General features: G+C 43.1%; 1 protein-coding gene across 1 annotated transcript in view; it reads left to right on the top strand.

The window, feature by feature from the left end:
- Nucleotides 1-15,753, top strand: part of LOC126195095 (E3 ubiquitin-protein ligase RNF14-like) — a 104,925-nt gene that overhangs the window by 64,144 nt on the left and 25,028 nt on the right. The window contains exon 5 of the mRNA XM_049933558.1: nt 15,478-15,636. Coding sequence (XP_049789515.1) covers nt 15,478-15,636 — 159 coding nt within the window. The remainder of the gene's footprint in view (nt 1-15,477; nt 15,637-15,753) is intronic.

Here is a 15,753-nt window from a genome sequence, read left to right as displayed (position 1 = left end):
CACCAGTTTGGTGCAGGTGGGGTGCAGATTGTGTCGTTGGGTGTCAAGGCTGTTGCTAACAAGAGGAGAAAAATAAAACTCGAAGGGAATCTAGAGATTTCCATAGTGGAGACAGAAAGCGTAAGAAATTGGATTAGAATATAATTTGAGCGTAATTTCTGAAGGACTTTTCCTTTATGAAGGTATAGTGCAAGGCGCATCGTTTACACGACGTTATCGCCTACTTAACTGTGTATACGACAATTCTGCGATTCCAAAATAGCTGCTTCATACTTCTTCCTCAAACTCGACATCTCTTACATAAAAAAAAAAAAAAACTTTACTGTGCGACAAAATTCACCGTCTTCATCCTCTCAACATCTTGCAACAAAACCTTACTTTGCGACCAAATTCGCCGTCTTCATCCTCTCAACATTTTGCGACTAAACTCGCCGTCTCTGTAACTCCGTAGTGCTGGCCTCCTCGGGCCCAGCTGGTTGCTTAAAACTCCGTCTATCCTTGCTTGTATCGCAGTGTCCTGGGACACGTCATACAGTTAAATGCTACTACTTCAATAATCGGTATTCCTTCGGAAAATACAATGGGGGAACAAAGAAGGCTCAAGGTTTTGAACAGAGATTTCCGCTTACTGGCGTTTAGCTGCGGGCTAGACGCGGTCAGCGTCTGATGTTGCCTGATCAGCTGTCGTCAGAGAGCACGGAACACTGTTCTCGTGAACTCTTCTTCGAGATGAAAGATCAAAGTCTGGGCTGAATAGTTCTGTGTCTGTTGAAAGTTGACAGATGAAATTGGGTAGGTTGGACTATGTCGCGAAACGGAAAAGAGAAGAAACGACACAGACAGCTGAGGGACCGCGCGGGTGCCAGCCGCGTCACGTAAGGTACGTGCCCTTGCGGGTGTGCATAACTCTTCATGTGTTGTTCTGTTGATAGTGGAAAGATGAAAGTGGGTAGAACAGACTATGCCGGGAAGATGAAAAGTGAAGAAACGGCATAGACAGCTAGGGTTCCGCGCGATCGCCATTCGCGTCACGTCAGGTACGTGCCCCTGCGGGTGTGGTTCTCTTGTTCATCCAACAGACTAGGTATATGGCCAAAGCTTGCTCGTTCTGTGGGTGTGATTCACTCTGTTTACGTTATCTATCACGGGGGTAGGCATGTGGTATGTCCCTCCAGATAAACATTCAAACACAAATCAAAATAAAGCATGGTTACATCCTAAACTACTCTTCCAAAACAATTTATCACCTAAGACATCATTATTATTAAACAAATAATTGGCAGTACTCGGGAACTTACTCTAGCATACTTGAAATCCTACAAAATGATTATTCTCATCAATATAGTAACACAGTGACACATGGGAACACTAGGTTGATACAAATACTAAATTACTGGTGCTGGCCAAACTTTAGCAAAATTCTCTAAATAGGTAGTAATAAAACAGTCAAAATGAACAACAATAAGATAATACATGGACTTAAGCAATTGGACACAAGTAATTAGACACAAGTAATTAGACACAAGTAATTAGACATAAGTAATTTGACATAAGTAATTGGCAACTCATCATAGTGATACAAGCGGTGGCAAAACCGCAACAAAAGCAAAGGTTCAAAATAATATTTCCTTCAAACAAAACTTCCTTACTCTCCAGTTACATTTCGTAGCAAAATGAATGTAAGCATCCCTTGGTATTCCTTTATGCTCTCGTTTGTATTTTCATTCGAACTAATCTTTGGTACTTCTACCCACAAGAAAACTGTCATTAAGTAATGGCAATGTTGTGTGTAATGCTGTGGAATAGTGTGATGTCACGTTAATACTTCCTTTAACAAGACTCTGATGAAAAGTGGTTTTGTGTCGCCTTCAATGAACAGACCAATAATTATTAAACATGTGATATGCTGTTTGCTGTGTTGATTTGTTTTTGCAAATATTTGTGATTATCAGTCACCCAGTCAATCGTTCAAGGATATGATTGTTGTTCCTTTTGTTAATTCTCTCACTTACCTGCTTCCATATAATCAAAATTGGCGGCTCGACGAAGCTGGTTGCATCTCGAAGACGTCGATATGACTTACCTGTCGGTGCTTTGGTTTTCAATAAAATTAAAGTTCATGTGTCATATAAAAAGTGTGTAGGGAGCAAAGTAAGTTCCTGACTATTGAGAATGTGCATAAAGTTATTCAAAGGGTTCGTTATACAATGGTTAAGAATTTCTGTGTTGAGATTCAGTGCAGCTTGAGGTGCTAAGGTGCGACAGGCGTCGCCCTCGTGAGATTGTAAGTTGCTGACAGTACAGCTGACAGTACGGCTGCGTCCGGTTTCACTGGCTCGGCAGCATAACTGGCGTTCACGCTCGGTCCGTCCTCTTGCTACGCGTGGAGTTTAGTCTCTCGGTACTGTCACTAAACTTCCTTCCAGAATTATCTTATGTTGTTCACGACAGTTATGCATGGAGGATGTTCTTTTCTAAGGGACTCTAATAACTTAAATCGCTAGAGGTCACAAAACTATCGGGTTCCAATTATTTTACGTAAACACTCTGTTCTAAAATTTAGGTAACTGGCAGGTGTTAGGCTTCTAGATAAACTGTATTTTGCGATGGCATTCCAAACCCAACTCCTTGGCTAACGCGTTTCCCACACAGCGGTCGTTTACAGGACAGATATAGCGACAAGTGCCGGCTTCCTTGACGCCATATAGATCCGTTTATTTACCGTGGTGGTCATACAACATAGCCGGAGATCGATCTGAAATTCCAATGTTTTCTAATCCTGATGGTTTAGACAATGCGTACCAGGAAAAAGTTCTCTCTCACGATTTTGTTCCTTACTGAAAACACGGGTAGACATCAAAAATAGATTCCCGTCTTTAGATAAGACTAATAAAATCTGTAGGGCAATATTAAGCTGGTGATTTTATTTCTATAACTATCCCTTTAGGTTTGCTGTTTAAACTGCAACGTACGAATGTACGAAGGTGTAGCGTGGCTGACGCACGTGGCGTGCAGAGCGAAGGGTGGGTGCGTTGGAGGGGCGAGGGGAAGGTGCAGATGCTGCACGTGCAAAAGACAGAGGTGGCGGGTGGGGAAGGGGGAACTGCAATGGCCGCTCTCTCGGCAGGCCGGTGAGAGGGAAGGGAAGGGGGCCGCGTCGCCAGCTGACAGGGAGGGGCGGGACTCGGCGCATGTAAACAGCTGTAGACAACAGCGGCGGTATTTACGCGACTCCTTCCGTGGCATTTAATATACAGAAATACGTGGTACCAAGAAAACTTACCTTGTCTGTTCACATCGCATCATGAAAACAATAAAACAGCACTTGAGGAAGACTCCTTTTCTTTAGAGTAACATATTGGTTGTTTAACTTGGACGTATTTATTCTTGTTATTATCGTTGTGTGATCATTTAGCAAAACATACACGTAATTGGGCGTATTTCAAAGGACAGGTAGACGGCAGCATGTAGTCACTGATCTACTGGCAGTTACGAAGGCGTGTTACTATCATGTTTTTATGGTAAAGCTTTAGTAGCTGCGTTCGTGCACTATTCACTAAATTAACAGGTGAAATGTGAATCCCTTTGATATATTCTAGATTAACTGATTCTTTCTCTAAGTGTTCTGTTGACAAGGACAACTTTCCCCTTAATTCCATGATTAAAGAATGTTTGTGTTTTTAATTCTCGACTGCTACGATAACGTTACTGGAGACGTTAAATGACAAGACAAAATGATTACATAACTTTCATCTCTTCCATTAACATGTGAGTCATAAATTCTATTACCAGTTACCAACAGTTGCCAATTCTTATGTCTACTTATAACTAACATGCACAATTGAATTAAATGTATAGTAACGACGGTGTTTACCGTCAATTGATTCTCTTGCTTCATGCAGGACTTTTCCAACTGTTTACATACCATTAGAGCATATCTACGTTGCTGTCTAGGTGGTTGTATTACCTTCTTTCTTGCTTTTTTGGGTGGAACTACTGGCGTAATAGGCCCGGTTTCACTATTAGGTGGGGGTGGCTCGGGTCCTTTATACAGTTTCAATCTGTCAAAATGAACGATCACTGTCCGTTCCGCTAACTGAATTTCCGCATTTACTGGTGAAGTAAGCCGGATGATACGGTACGGTCCTTCGTAAGTAGGTGTAAACTTTTTGGTTCTTCCCTTCTTAACTACTGGATTGCTCAACATTACTAGGTCTCCTACCTTGTACTCAGGCATTTTTGCTTTTTGATTACTTCTCTTTAACTGTTGGGCGGTGGCTCGGGCATTGTTCCCTCTTACTTTTTTCCAAATGGATTTTAGACGTCGAGCTAGACCTTTCACATCTTTGGATTTAATTCCAGGGGGCAGTTTGTCAATTTCAAAAGGCGAATTCATAGGGCGGCCATATACTGCTTCATAAGGTGAGTACCCTGTAGCTTCATGGACACGGCTGTTATATGCTGACGTAACGTATTGAACATACTTGTCCCAGTCAGAGTGATGTTTATTAACATAGTAAGACAGCATGCACATAACAGTGCGGTGGACTCGCTCCAGGCGACCGTTTGCTTTTGGGTGGAATGGTGTCGTTCGCCACTTTTTAATTCGCAATAACCGACAAACTTCGGTAAATACCGCAGACATGAAATTCGTACCCTGGTCTGTGAGTACAGCTTCAGGGCTTCCGTATGGTAACACCAAATTGGTGACAAAAGCACGCGCTACTGTTTCAGCAGACATATCTGGTATAGGAATGAGAATCAAGAACCTAGAGAAATGATCTATAAGGGACAGAATATACCGATTGTTTTGGGGGCTCACAGGGAATGGACCGACAATATCTGCTGCTACTACTGCCCAGGGATAAGTGGCTTCTGGTACCTGCTGTAAAGGCACTTTCGTTCGAGGTGGTAATGACCTCTTAACGCAAGGTAGACAATTTTGTATATACTTTTGCACGTCTTTCCGTCTTCCTGCCCAGAAATAACGGGCGACTATTCGGCAATTTGTGGCTCGAAGGCCGTTATGACATGCCTGCAGGCTATCGTGACACTGTGCGATAATCTTGGAACGTAATTCTTTCGGGATTACTACCTGTTTACCCAAATGGGTCTTTCGATATAAAATTCCATCTTCAACTGAAAACTCAGGCAAAGCCACATATTTCTGACATTCGACGTCTCTTTGCTGTGCCTCCCTTAATTCTTCAATAGAAACGTCATTAGCTACGATCACTCTGACTTTTCGGCTTAATGCGTCGGCGTTTTGATGTAACTTGCCCGGTTTGTGTTTCACCTCATACTCAAATTCGCTCAATTTCAAAGCCCAACGAGTGAGCCTACTACTAGGGTCTTTTAAGCTCAACATCCATTGTAACGCGGCGTGATCAGTGATGACAGTGAATTTTCTCCCATACAAATAACATCGGAAATAAGTTACACCAAACATGAGTGCTAGAAGTTCCTTCTCAGTTGTGCTATAATTTGACTCTGCTTTATTAAGCTGTCGAGACGCATAACCAATTGGTCGTTCTTCGCCATCTATCTCTTGTGACAGAATGGCTCCTACAGCATAATCTGAGGCGTCCACTGAGAGTATGAATGGTTTTTCAAAATCCGGGTACGCTAGTACAGGGGCTCTAGTTAAAACATGTTGAATTTGTTGCATAGCTTTATCACATTCTTTGGTCCAAATAAAACTAACTCCTTTTTTCAATAAATTAGTCAGGGGCTTAGCAAGGGTGGCATAATTATTCACAAAACGTCTGTAGTAGTTTGCAAGGCCTAAAAATGACTGTAGTTCTTTGACATTTGTCGGTGTTGGAAATTCCTTAACTGCGGTGGTCAAACGGGGGTCCGGTTTGACACCTTCTCCACTTATTATATGACCTAAATATTGTACTTGTGACTGGGCGAAAGCACACTTTTCTAATTTTACACTCAAATGAGCTCCTTTTAACCTTTGCAAAACATCCCTCAGTCTTTCTGCATGTTCTTTTATCGTTTTAGAAAAAATAATAATGTCATCTAAATACACCAAGCATGTTGTAGGTTTCAACCCACGCAGCAGCAAGTCTGTAAATCTTTGAAAAGTGGCAGGGGCGTTTCTCAATCCAAACGGCATCCTTACAAATTCATACAATCCTGTAGGTACAACAAAAGCAGTTTTATGGCGGTCCTGGGGTGCAACAAGGATTTGATGGTACCCAGAACGCAAATCAAGGGTGGTAAAATACTTACAGTTGCCCAATTGGTCCAATGTTTCATCAATGCGCGGTAACGGATATGTGTCTGGTGTCGTTACCCGATTTACTGCCCGCATATCGACACATAGGCGATAGGCTTTCTCCCCATTTACTGATTTCTTTGGCACAACGACCACGGGAGACGCCCACGCACTCGAGGAGGGTTGTATGATTCCTGCAGCTAATTGCTGCTGAATCGTATCTTCAACTACAGACTGCAAATGATATGGTATACGGTAAGGTTTTTGTGCAATGGGCCGAGCTTCTCCGGTCGGAATTTCGTGCTGAACCAAATCCGTAGCCGGTAGAAACTGCCTCTCTTCAAATAACCACGAAAATTCCTCTAATACCGGCTGCAACATCCTTTTCTCCTCACTATTTAAATGACCTAACTTCTCTGCTAACTGACTCCTTAACGTCGACGCGACATATCGCACTTCTCTAACTGAACATTTCTTTCTTCTCCTTCCTTTCTCATCTTTATCTCGCTGCTTCTCAGTTCCTCTTATTTCCTCAAAAATTTCCTGACCACTGGCAACAATAGTACCCTTCGGTATCACAACATCTTCTACACCAAAATTATCTATACTTACTGGTATCGCAAAACCCTTCTGTCTCCTCTCCGGTCGGCAGATACTTCTCTTTATATGTACTGACTTACGATCTAAAACATCATTCTGGGTGAGCGGGTCAACCAGAATGTCTGTCTTGGGCTGTTCTTGATTTTTGACATCTATCCAGAGAATCTTTCCACTTCCGCCTTTTATCCTCACATGGTCAGTGGTTTTTATCGCCCACATCTGCGGTTTTATGGGAGACTGTGAACGGCGCCTTTCGCAGCTCCCTCGCGTCTGACGGGGGTGCGCACTGGCAAATCGGTGAATTGCTTCGCCGAACTGCACAGTTCGCGTTCGATAATCCACTATCCCCTGATAACGGTGCAGGAAGTCATTCCCTAGTATGATGTCAAATTCACCCTTCTTTAACCTTACTACCTCCATCCTCTGACTGTATTTACCCTCGTCGATTTGCAGACTCACTACACACGAACCTGCAGGGACAATTACTTCCTCTCCAAGGCCACTGATATGGTACCGGGGTGGCTGTAACACCCTTCGATCATTTTTCTCCACAAACAATACACTAACTTGAGCACCAGTATCAACTAAAATTCTAACTGATTTGTTCCCGAGTACGCCAAATAGACTAACGTGTTCCACCTCTTTACATTTTTCGGTCCTAACCGGGTGTATTATTTTTGTCGGGGGCGCGGGTGGGTGGCGGAACCTGCCCCCCAAGCGTTTCCCTGATTCGACCCCACGTTGCGGCGGTGGCCGCGCATCTGATTAGAAAATGGAGACTTTGTGGGGCAAACATTATTAGCATGACCTACTGTCTGGCAAATAGTGCAATACGGCGCGCGACAGCGCATTGCCGTATGGTTGGGCTTCCCACAACGCTGACAAAATACTTCTTTTGCTGGGACCGGTACTGGGTCCGGCGGGCATGGTGCCGCAGCGCAAAAACGCAACACCTCTTCGCGAAGCATTGCCAAACGAACAGCTTCAAACAGAGAAGTGGGGGAGGCTGCTTTGACTTCTCCTCCGATGCGGGGGTCAATACCGCGAACAAATGCATCAATTGCACGCGCTTCCGCTTCTGAGCGCAAAATTCTGTTTTCACTGGCATTTCCACCTAGCTTGTAGGTACGACAAGACACTGCTCGTATGCGATCTGCAAAGGCATCAAAATCCTCATTAGGCTTCTGCCTAAGGGTTGACAATTGATCTCTGTAATATGCGGTACCTCTGGTATCGGAATAACGCATAGTCAATCCGCGGGCCAATACTTCGAATTCGTGCGTGTCACGCAATTCGTCCACCGTTTCTATGAACATTCGGGCTTCCCCTGTCAACTTCATCCGGCCAGGCACACGTGCGACCCACATCACGAATGTTTTGTAAAAACATAGCCACATTTTCGTGGGACTTCCCAGAAAACGTGGGAATGAAATCAGCCGCAGGAAAATTACTTACAGTCGCCATGTTAGCAGAAAGTGTGGCGTTTGTATTAGAAACAGAATTAGTGTTAGTTACCTCTGTTTGAGCATTTGTTACAGGGGTGGAGCTAGCCACAGGTATGGAAGTTCGCGCACTAGCTTCCAGCGTCTGTTTCAAGACGCGGTTTTGCTCAAGTAGCTCCTGATTTTGTGCGAATAACTGGCGCATTTGTGCATTTATGGCCTCGAGCGGGTCTTGCGAGACAGGTGCCTCTACGGGGGTATCCCGTTCCGTCGCTCGTGTCCCTATCGGCATGTTTACAATTTTATGGGACGCTAGTGACCAGAAAAAAGTAATGATTGTTACAAAAAAAAGGACGGCCACAAAGATTCACAATCCAGCGGTGGAAGATCGAAGATATAGTTGCAAGCATCGCGGCGACTTACATGGCGATGGATGCGGTGCGACGCATTGGTGGCGGCGACGGCATGGTGCAGTGGCTGCGGCGGCGGTGGTCGGTGGGCGGCAGCGGGCGGCGGCGGCGGCGTCCGGACCCTCGGGCGGCGGCAGATGTGTTGGCGGCGGACGGCGCTGGCTCGGCCGGTCGGCGATGGCGGCAGGCCCCTGGCGCGTCGGTGACAGCGGCGGGCGGCGGCGGCAGCGGATGACGGCGGCGGATGACGGCGGCCCGGCCGGTCGCGCAGCGCAGCGCAGGCCCCTCGAACTCAGGCAGCGGGCAGCGCGGCGGCGTCCGGCTCACGTGGCTGACTAGCGTGGGCTGCCTCGCTGCAGCGCGCGCCCTGTGCGTGTTTAGTGGAGCAGCCACGGCCCACGTGGAGCAAACGTGGCGGCCGGTTGGCGCATTCCATGCGCGAAGTGTACGGCGTTTTGCCGGGAAAAATTTAGTGTAGCGACAAAGTCACTACGGGAACGCAATCCCACTTCTGACACCAATTTGTACAGGATGGCGGGTATGGGCAGGCGGTGGGCGTTGCGGAATAATAGGGTAATTTTTAGAGAAAGGCCATTTATTGGCTAAAGCATGATGAACGGGGCTACATAGGCCTAGGGAGGTGAGGGTGAGCCAGAGCTTACAATTTGGCGAACATTGTTCGCGAAGCTACCGGAAGTGGTTGTCTGCCAAAACTAAGTCCGCAGTGCCGTAGCACCGGGAGAAGCGGGAGATGTTCAATGCTACAGGGCGCGCATCCGACTCGCGGGTGAGCAAGAATACAAGAGCGCGGGCCCGGCGACGGGCGGACGGGTATATTCGACGCACCACGCGGCTTCCTCCGCCCTGATTGGTCAGGACCGAGCAAACCGTGCGGGCGGCATGGAACTTTCCAGAGCGTTGCCTGCTAAGCGACGCCTGGGACGGCGTTACCTCGTCAGCACACGAGAGAGGCGCGTGAACAAGGTGCCCTTCCTCGGTGCTGACTTCCTGTTACTAGACCGTGGGACGAAAGAATTTACAGGCAGCTAACACTGCCGGCCGTGGCTTGGCCGTAATGGAAAAATGAAGTTACCGGTTGGAGGCTCATATAATAAAGTAAAATCTCTTATTGTCTGGCTCATCCCTTACAGTTCGTTCCCTGAGACCCCCCACTACTTCCCCCACCTGGCAGAACGCACGCGCTCCCCTACTCAGAAATGAATCAGTCTTGAAACTTCTGAATCACACATTTTATAGTGTGTTTTAAAGCCAAGTAGTCATAGAGAGAGAGAGCCACCAGTAGTCTTGTAGTGGAAGGCATAGGATCAGTGCACCTGAAGACTATGCAGTGGAGTGCTATTAAATGGTCATAAATGTGGGAGATCACAAGTGTGTACCAAAGAGTGTCATTGTGAATTTGTGATTTATTAGTCTCATAACATGTGTAATGTAAATCATTTACTTCAGTTACAGGAGACAAGTCAAAACCATTAACTCTAAATGCAGAGCAGTTGATGGGCGGCTAATAACAGATCCTAATCCTTGAATTCTTATGCAGAATAGTAACATTTCTCACACAGAATCCACTACAGCATTTTCTAAAGTATCTAGCTTCATGTTAACTACATTCTGACCATTAATTAGTGGTAAAGTCAGTATCGTTTGCTAGTATTTCCATTGCATAAGCAAAATACTTAGATTTATTTAATAGGAAGTCAATATGCCTATTCCAGCTTAAGTTCTTGTCAGTGTTTAACCCAAGGAACTCAGTCAAGTGAGTTTCCTCGATAAGTTCATAATTATGCTGCATTTTAAGCTCCACATGTTTGGTTTCAAAATGCTCCATATGGTTTTTGCAGTTTCGCTTTCAGTTCCTTTAACTGGCACTAGTTTTTTAGGATATCAAGTGTTCTCTCAATAGGGCTTGGAATTTTTTCTGCATCATCACCTAAAATTAAACCAGATTTGACAAGATGGCACGGCACATTGATGTGTTATCACAGTCTAATATATTGCTATGCTGAAATTTGCAATTTCGTTAGCACAAAGTGTATTTTCCGGTTCTGCACACTTGATGTGTTTGGGGAACACAATTACATTAAGTGAAGCTTCTTGTGCTTTCTCTTAGTGCAGTCGGAGCGAAACAGCAATTGTCAAAGGATTTTGAAACCATGAAGCATAAACTTTCAGCAGTGGAAAGGTGTTCAGGAAATTGAAGATTTGTTAAGTTTGTTTTGGGGTGGAAATATGTTACATGACTCTGAGCAGAATAAGAGCACAATGCTGGTGAATGCACAAGTGTTTCGGAGCACACTGTTCATTGTACACTGTTGAAGATGGAGCTCCGCAACAGACCGCCCCTACGTGTCCACATGTTGACCCAGCAACCTCATCAATTATGATACGCAGTGGGCACGGGACCATCAGGATTCGACCGTCAGTCAGTGGAAGCCTGTTGGCTCTTCAGTTGAATCACATTTTCGGTACACTAGGTCGATGGTTCTCCACAAACATTTTCATTGAGGTATTCAGATAGAACCAGCTATGTTCCCAGGTCCCGCAGTAACCAAAACCTCCGAAATTGCCACATATGTGGTAGAAACAGACAAATATTTGTGACAATGAGGATATAAATTTCACAGCTGTGGTATTGGGATGATGATGATGATGATGATGATGATGATTAAAAATAGTGGTATCACAGATGACAGGGTTAGCAAGTGTAAAATTATAAAACAAATGGTCAGATTAATGTAAACCATTTAATTGATTTCTCCTGGTATTATCAAAACATAGACAATCAATAAATGGCATAAATTTAGAATAGGTGTAATGTTAACATTTTAGGCAGATTCTTTGTTAGTAAAACTTTTTGTGATTGTGATTAGTCAGAATATGTTTAAAAAATTTGCTCAAGAAGCCTCTTGAAAAAAAGGGTGCTTGGCTAATACAGTAAAATTTCCCACAGCCTTTATCAAAAATTTTCAAAAGTGGGCAAGATGTTCAGCTTTGTGATGAAGTCCAAAGGGATTTACTTTACACAGATACTCCACTAAAACACCATCTGCCTCTGTTACATTTATGAAGAATTATTTTAAACACTCTTATACTTACTGTTTATCATTTGAAGGTCTCTCATTTTAAATGTGCTAAGGACCAAAAGTAATGTTTTCAGATACAACAAAAAAATTGTGTGACATATGAATTAGCAACCATGTTTTAATGATATTAAACATTTTTGGTCATCCAGAAAACATAAACTATGCTACAAGTCCAGAGAAAATTGCATTGGATTGTCCAGAAACAGAAAACTAAAAATTTGAGAGCAGAAGATGTCTCAAGCATTACGTTACTCCAAGCATTACGTTACTCCGTCGAAACGGGCTAAGTCCAACAGAGATATTGTGCTATAATAGTTGATGAACAATGACTAAATGTAAATGTCTTAAGACTTGTAAACAATACAAAAGAAAGATAATCAGTTTGTAGTATCATTGCACAAATCGGAAAAAAAAATGTATATGGTGGTGTGGTATAAACAGTAACGTAGGAAGTAAGTCCTTCTTTCCTTTATATATCTCTCTCTCTCTCTCTCTCTCTCTCTCTCTCTCTCTCCTCTCCCCCCGCCCCTGCCCCCTCCCCCCATGTTGTCTCATTTAAGTATACAGGATGGTCCATTGATTGTGACTGGGCCAAATATCTCACGAAATAAGCGTCAAACAAAAAAACTACAAAGAACGAAACTTGTCTAGCTTGAAGGGGGAAACCAGACGGCGCTATGGTTGGCCCGCTAGATGGCGCTGCCATAGATCAAATGGATATCAACTGCGTTTTTTTAAATAGGAACCCCCGTTTTTTTTATTACATGTTCGTGTAGTACGTAAAGAAATATGAGTGTTGTAGTTGGACCACCTTTTTATTTTGATAGGTGGTGCTGTAATAGTCACAAACATATGGCTCACAATTTTAGATGAACAGTTGGTAACAGGTAGGTTTTTTTAAATTAAAATACAGAACGTAGGTATGTTTGAACATTTTATTTCGGTTGTTACAATGTGATACATGTACCTTTGTGAACTTATCATTTCTGAGAACGCATGGTGTTACAGCGTGATTACCTGTAAATACCATATTAATGCAATAAATGCTCAGTATGATGTCCGTCAACCTCAGTGCATTCGGCAATACCTGTAACGATGTTCCTCTCAACAGCGAGTAGTTCACCTTCCGTAATGTTCACACATGCATTGACAATATGCTGACGCATGTTGTCAGGTGTTGTCGGTGGATCACGATAGCAAATATCCTCCAACTTTCCCCACCGAAAGAAATCCGGGGAAGTCTGGTCCGTTGAACATGCGGGCCCTGGTATGGTGCTTCGACAACCAATCCACTTGTCATGAAATATGCTATTAAATACCGCTTCAATTGCATGTGAGCTATGTGCTGGACATCCATCATGTTGGAAGTACATCGTCATTCTGTCATGCAGTGAAACATCTTGTAGTAACATCTGTAGAACATTATGTAAGAAATCAGCATACATTGCACCCTTTAGATTGCCATCGATAAAATGGGGGCCAATTATCCTTCCTCCCATAATACCGCAACATACATTAACCCGCCAAGGTCGCTGATGTTCCACTTGTCGCAGCCATCGTGGATTTTCCGTTTCCCAATAGTGCATATTATGCCGGTTTTTGTTACCGCTGCTGGTGAATGATGCTTCGTCACTAAATAGAACGCATGCAAAAAATCTGTCATCGTTCCGTAATTTCTCTTGTGCCCAGTGACAGAACTGTATATGACATTCAAAGTCGTCGCCATGCAATTCCTGGTGGACAGAAATATGGTACGGGTGCAATCGATGTTGATGAAGCATTCTCAACACCGACGTTTTTGAGATTCCGATACTCGCGCAATTTGTCTGCTACTTATGTGCTGATTATCCGTGACAGCAGCTAAAACACCTACTTGGGCATCATTTGTTGCAGGTCATGGTTGATGTTTCACATGTGGCTGAACACTTCCTGTTTCCTTAAATAACGTAACTATCCGGCGAACGGTCCGGACACTTGAATGATGTCGTCCAGGATACCAAGCAGTATACATAGCACATGCCTGTTGGGCATTTTCATCACAATAGCCATACACCAACACGATATCGACCTTTTCCGCAATTGATAAACGGTCCATTTTAACACGAGTAATGTATCAGGAAGCAAATACCGTCCGCACTGGCGGAATGTTACGTGATACCACCTGCTTATACGTTTGTGACTATTACAGTGCTATCTATCACAAAGCAAAAAAAAGTGGTCCAACTGAAACATTCATATTTCTTTACGTACTACACGAATATGTAATAAAAAATGGGGGTTCCTATTTTTAAAAAATGCAGTTGATATCCATTTGACCTATGGCAGCACCATCTAGCTGGCCAACCACAGTGTCATCTGGTTTCCCCCTTCAAGCTAGACAAGTTTTGTTCTTTGTAGTTTTTTCATTTGATGCTTATTTCGTGAGATATTTGGCCCGGTCACTATCAATGGACCACCCTGTATAACTACAAGAAAGGAATTTAATTTATAAACAAACAGCAAGCAATTTCAGCTAACTGATTTTTTTTATTATTATTATTTTATTTTTTTATTTTTTACTTGCAACAAGAAATTTGCCATAACTGTTTATTCACAACTAAGTGCTGCTTATTACATTAGCATGGGCGTGAATCATAGTATTTCGTTGTTTAGTGCTCCAAATTTTCAAAGTTAAATGTATTTAGCTTCACATGAGTGTTCTGGCATCTGTTACACTACAATATTGCCCTGATACCTGATCGTGTGGTGGTCTTACCAATATCTAAGCTATGTTATAGCACCAGGATCTGAAATGTTTGGAGCCTCATGTCCACCAGTACTGTCAAAAAATAACAGCTACCGATGAAACAATGTAAAGTCAGTGATGTAGCCCTTCTGAAAATGTAAGTGCTATGATTAAGTCCCAAATATAAAACATCCAAACATATCCACATACCTGTGGAAGGTAATACTGGTTCCACTCCTGAATTTATTTGTGCAGTTAAATGCTGCACAACTCTCCCCATTTTTCTCCACATACAATGGAATGTATAGACAGTACAGTTGTGACATAAAAATGCTGTAAGTACCCACAACACAACAAACAGTGTGCAACTATTGCACATTAAACTGATGTAATTCCACATTGAATTTCAGTAGTATAAAATACTCGCATGGATGTTGCACATTTAGAGCGAGTAAAATCACTTTTGAAAGAAATGGTACTTAACACATCTAGAACATTATAACTTTGTTTGGCTACCTTCACAGTCTTTTTCTTTTCTTTCTTCTTCTTCTTCCTCCTCCCTTTTACTTAATTTTTTTATTTATTTTCTTTATTAGCATCTTACATACTTAATAAAATGCCTATCTGTGTTCTACCTTAGTTCATTGTGGAGTTTCTTCCTCTGACACTAGATAATTTTATACCTTGAATTTTCCATTAGAGTTGAAGAATGTGGTGTGTGTACAGACACCACCAGACATCAAAAATGCAATTGCTAATACCCTTTGTGTATTTCTCATCATGTCCAGAAATGAGGAACATCCTGCCCACCATCCTTTTCATTCCTCCCAGAGTGGTATTCTGCCACCCATAGAATCTACACAATTTTGTGGTACATCATATCCACTCCCAACCCTCTTGCCACATGAGTCCTATCCCTGTGTAAAAATCAGTGTTTGCAATATGTTATAAGCATACTTTCTTATTTTTGAAGGATAAAGTGGGTGCACAGAGCACAAAGTTTGACCCATGTGGTCATGTGTTTTGTCGCAATTGCATCTCCTCGTACCTTGAAGTCCGCATCAAAGAGGGCACTGTCCATCATATAGCCTGCCCTGAGGATAAATGCACCTCAGAAGCGACACCTGCACAGGTACATTTTTTTATTTACGATTAGTAACATGTTATTTATTAAGCAGTTCAATCAGGATTTTAAATTGTGTTGTTTTACCTCTTACAATTCCAGATAATTTTGAAGTGTTTAATGCCT

Source organism: Schistocerca nitens, chromosome 7 (assembly GCF_023898315.1).
Source record: "Schistocerca nitens isolate TAMUIC-IGC-003100 chromosome 7, iqSchNite1.1, whole genome shotgun sequence".
Classification (NCBI taxonomy): Eukaryota; Metazoa; Arthropoda; class Insecta; order Orthoptera; family Acrididae; genus Schistocerca; species Schistocerca nitens.
The sequence above is the reverse complement of the archived record's forward strand: the minus strand, read 5'-3'. Positions and strand labels throughout refer to the sequence as shown.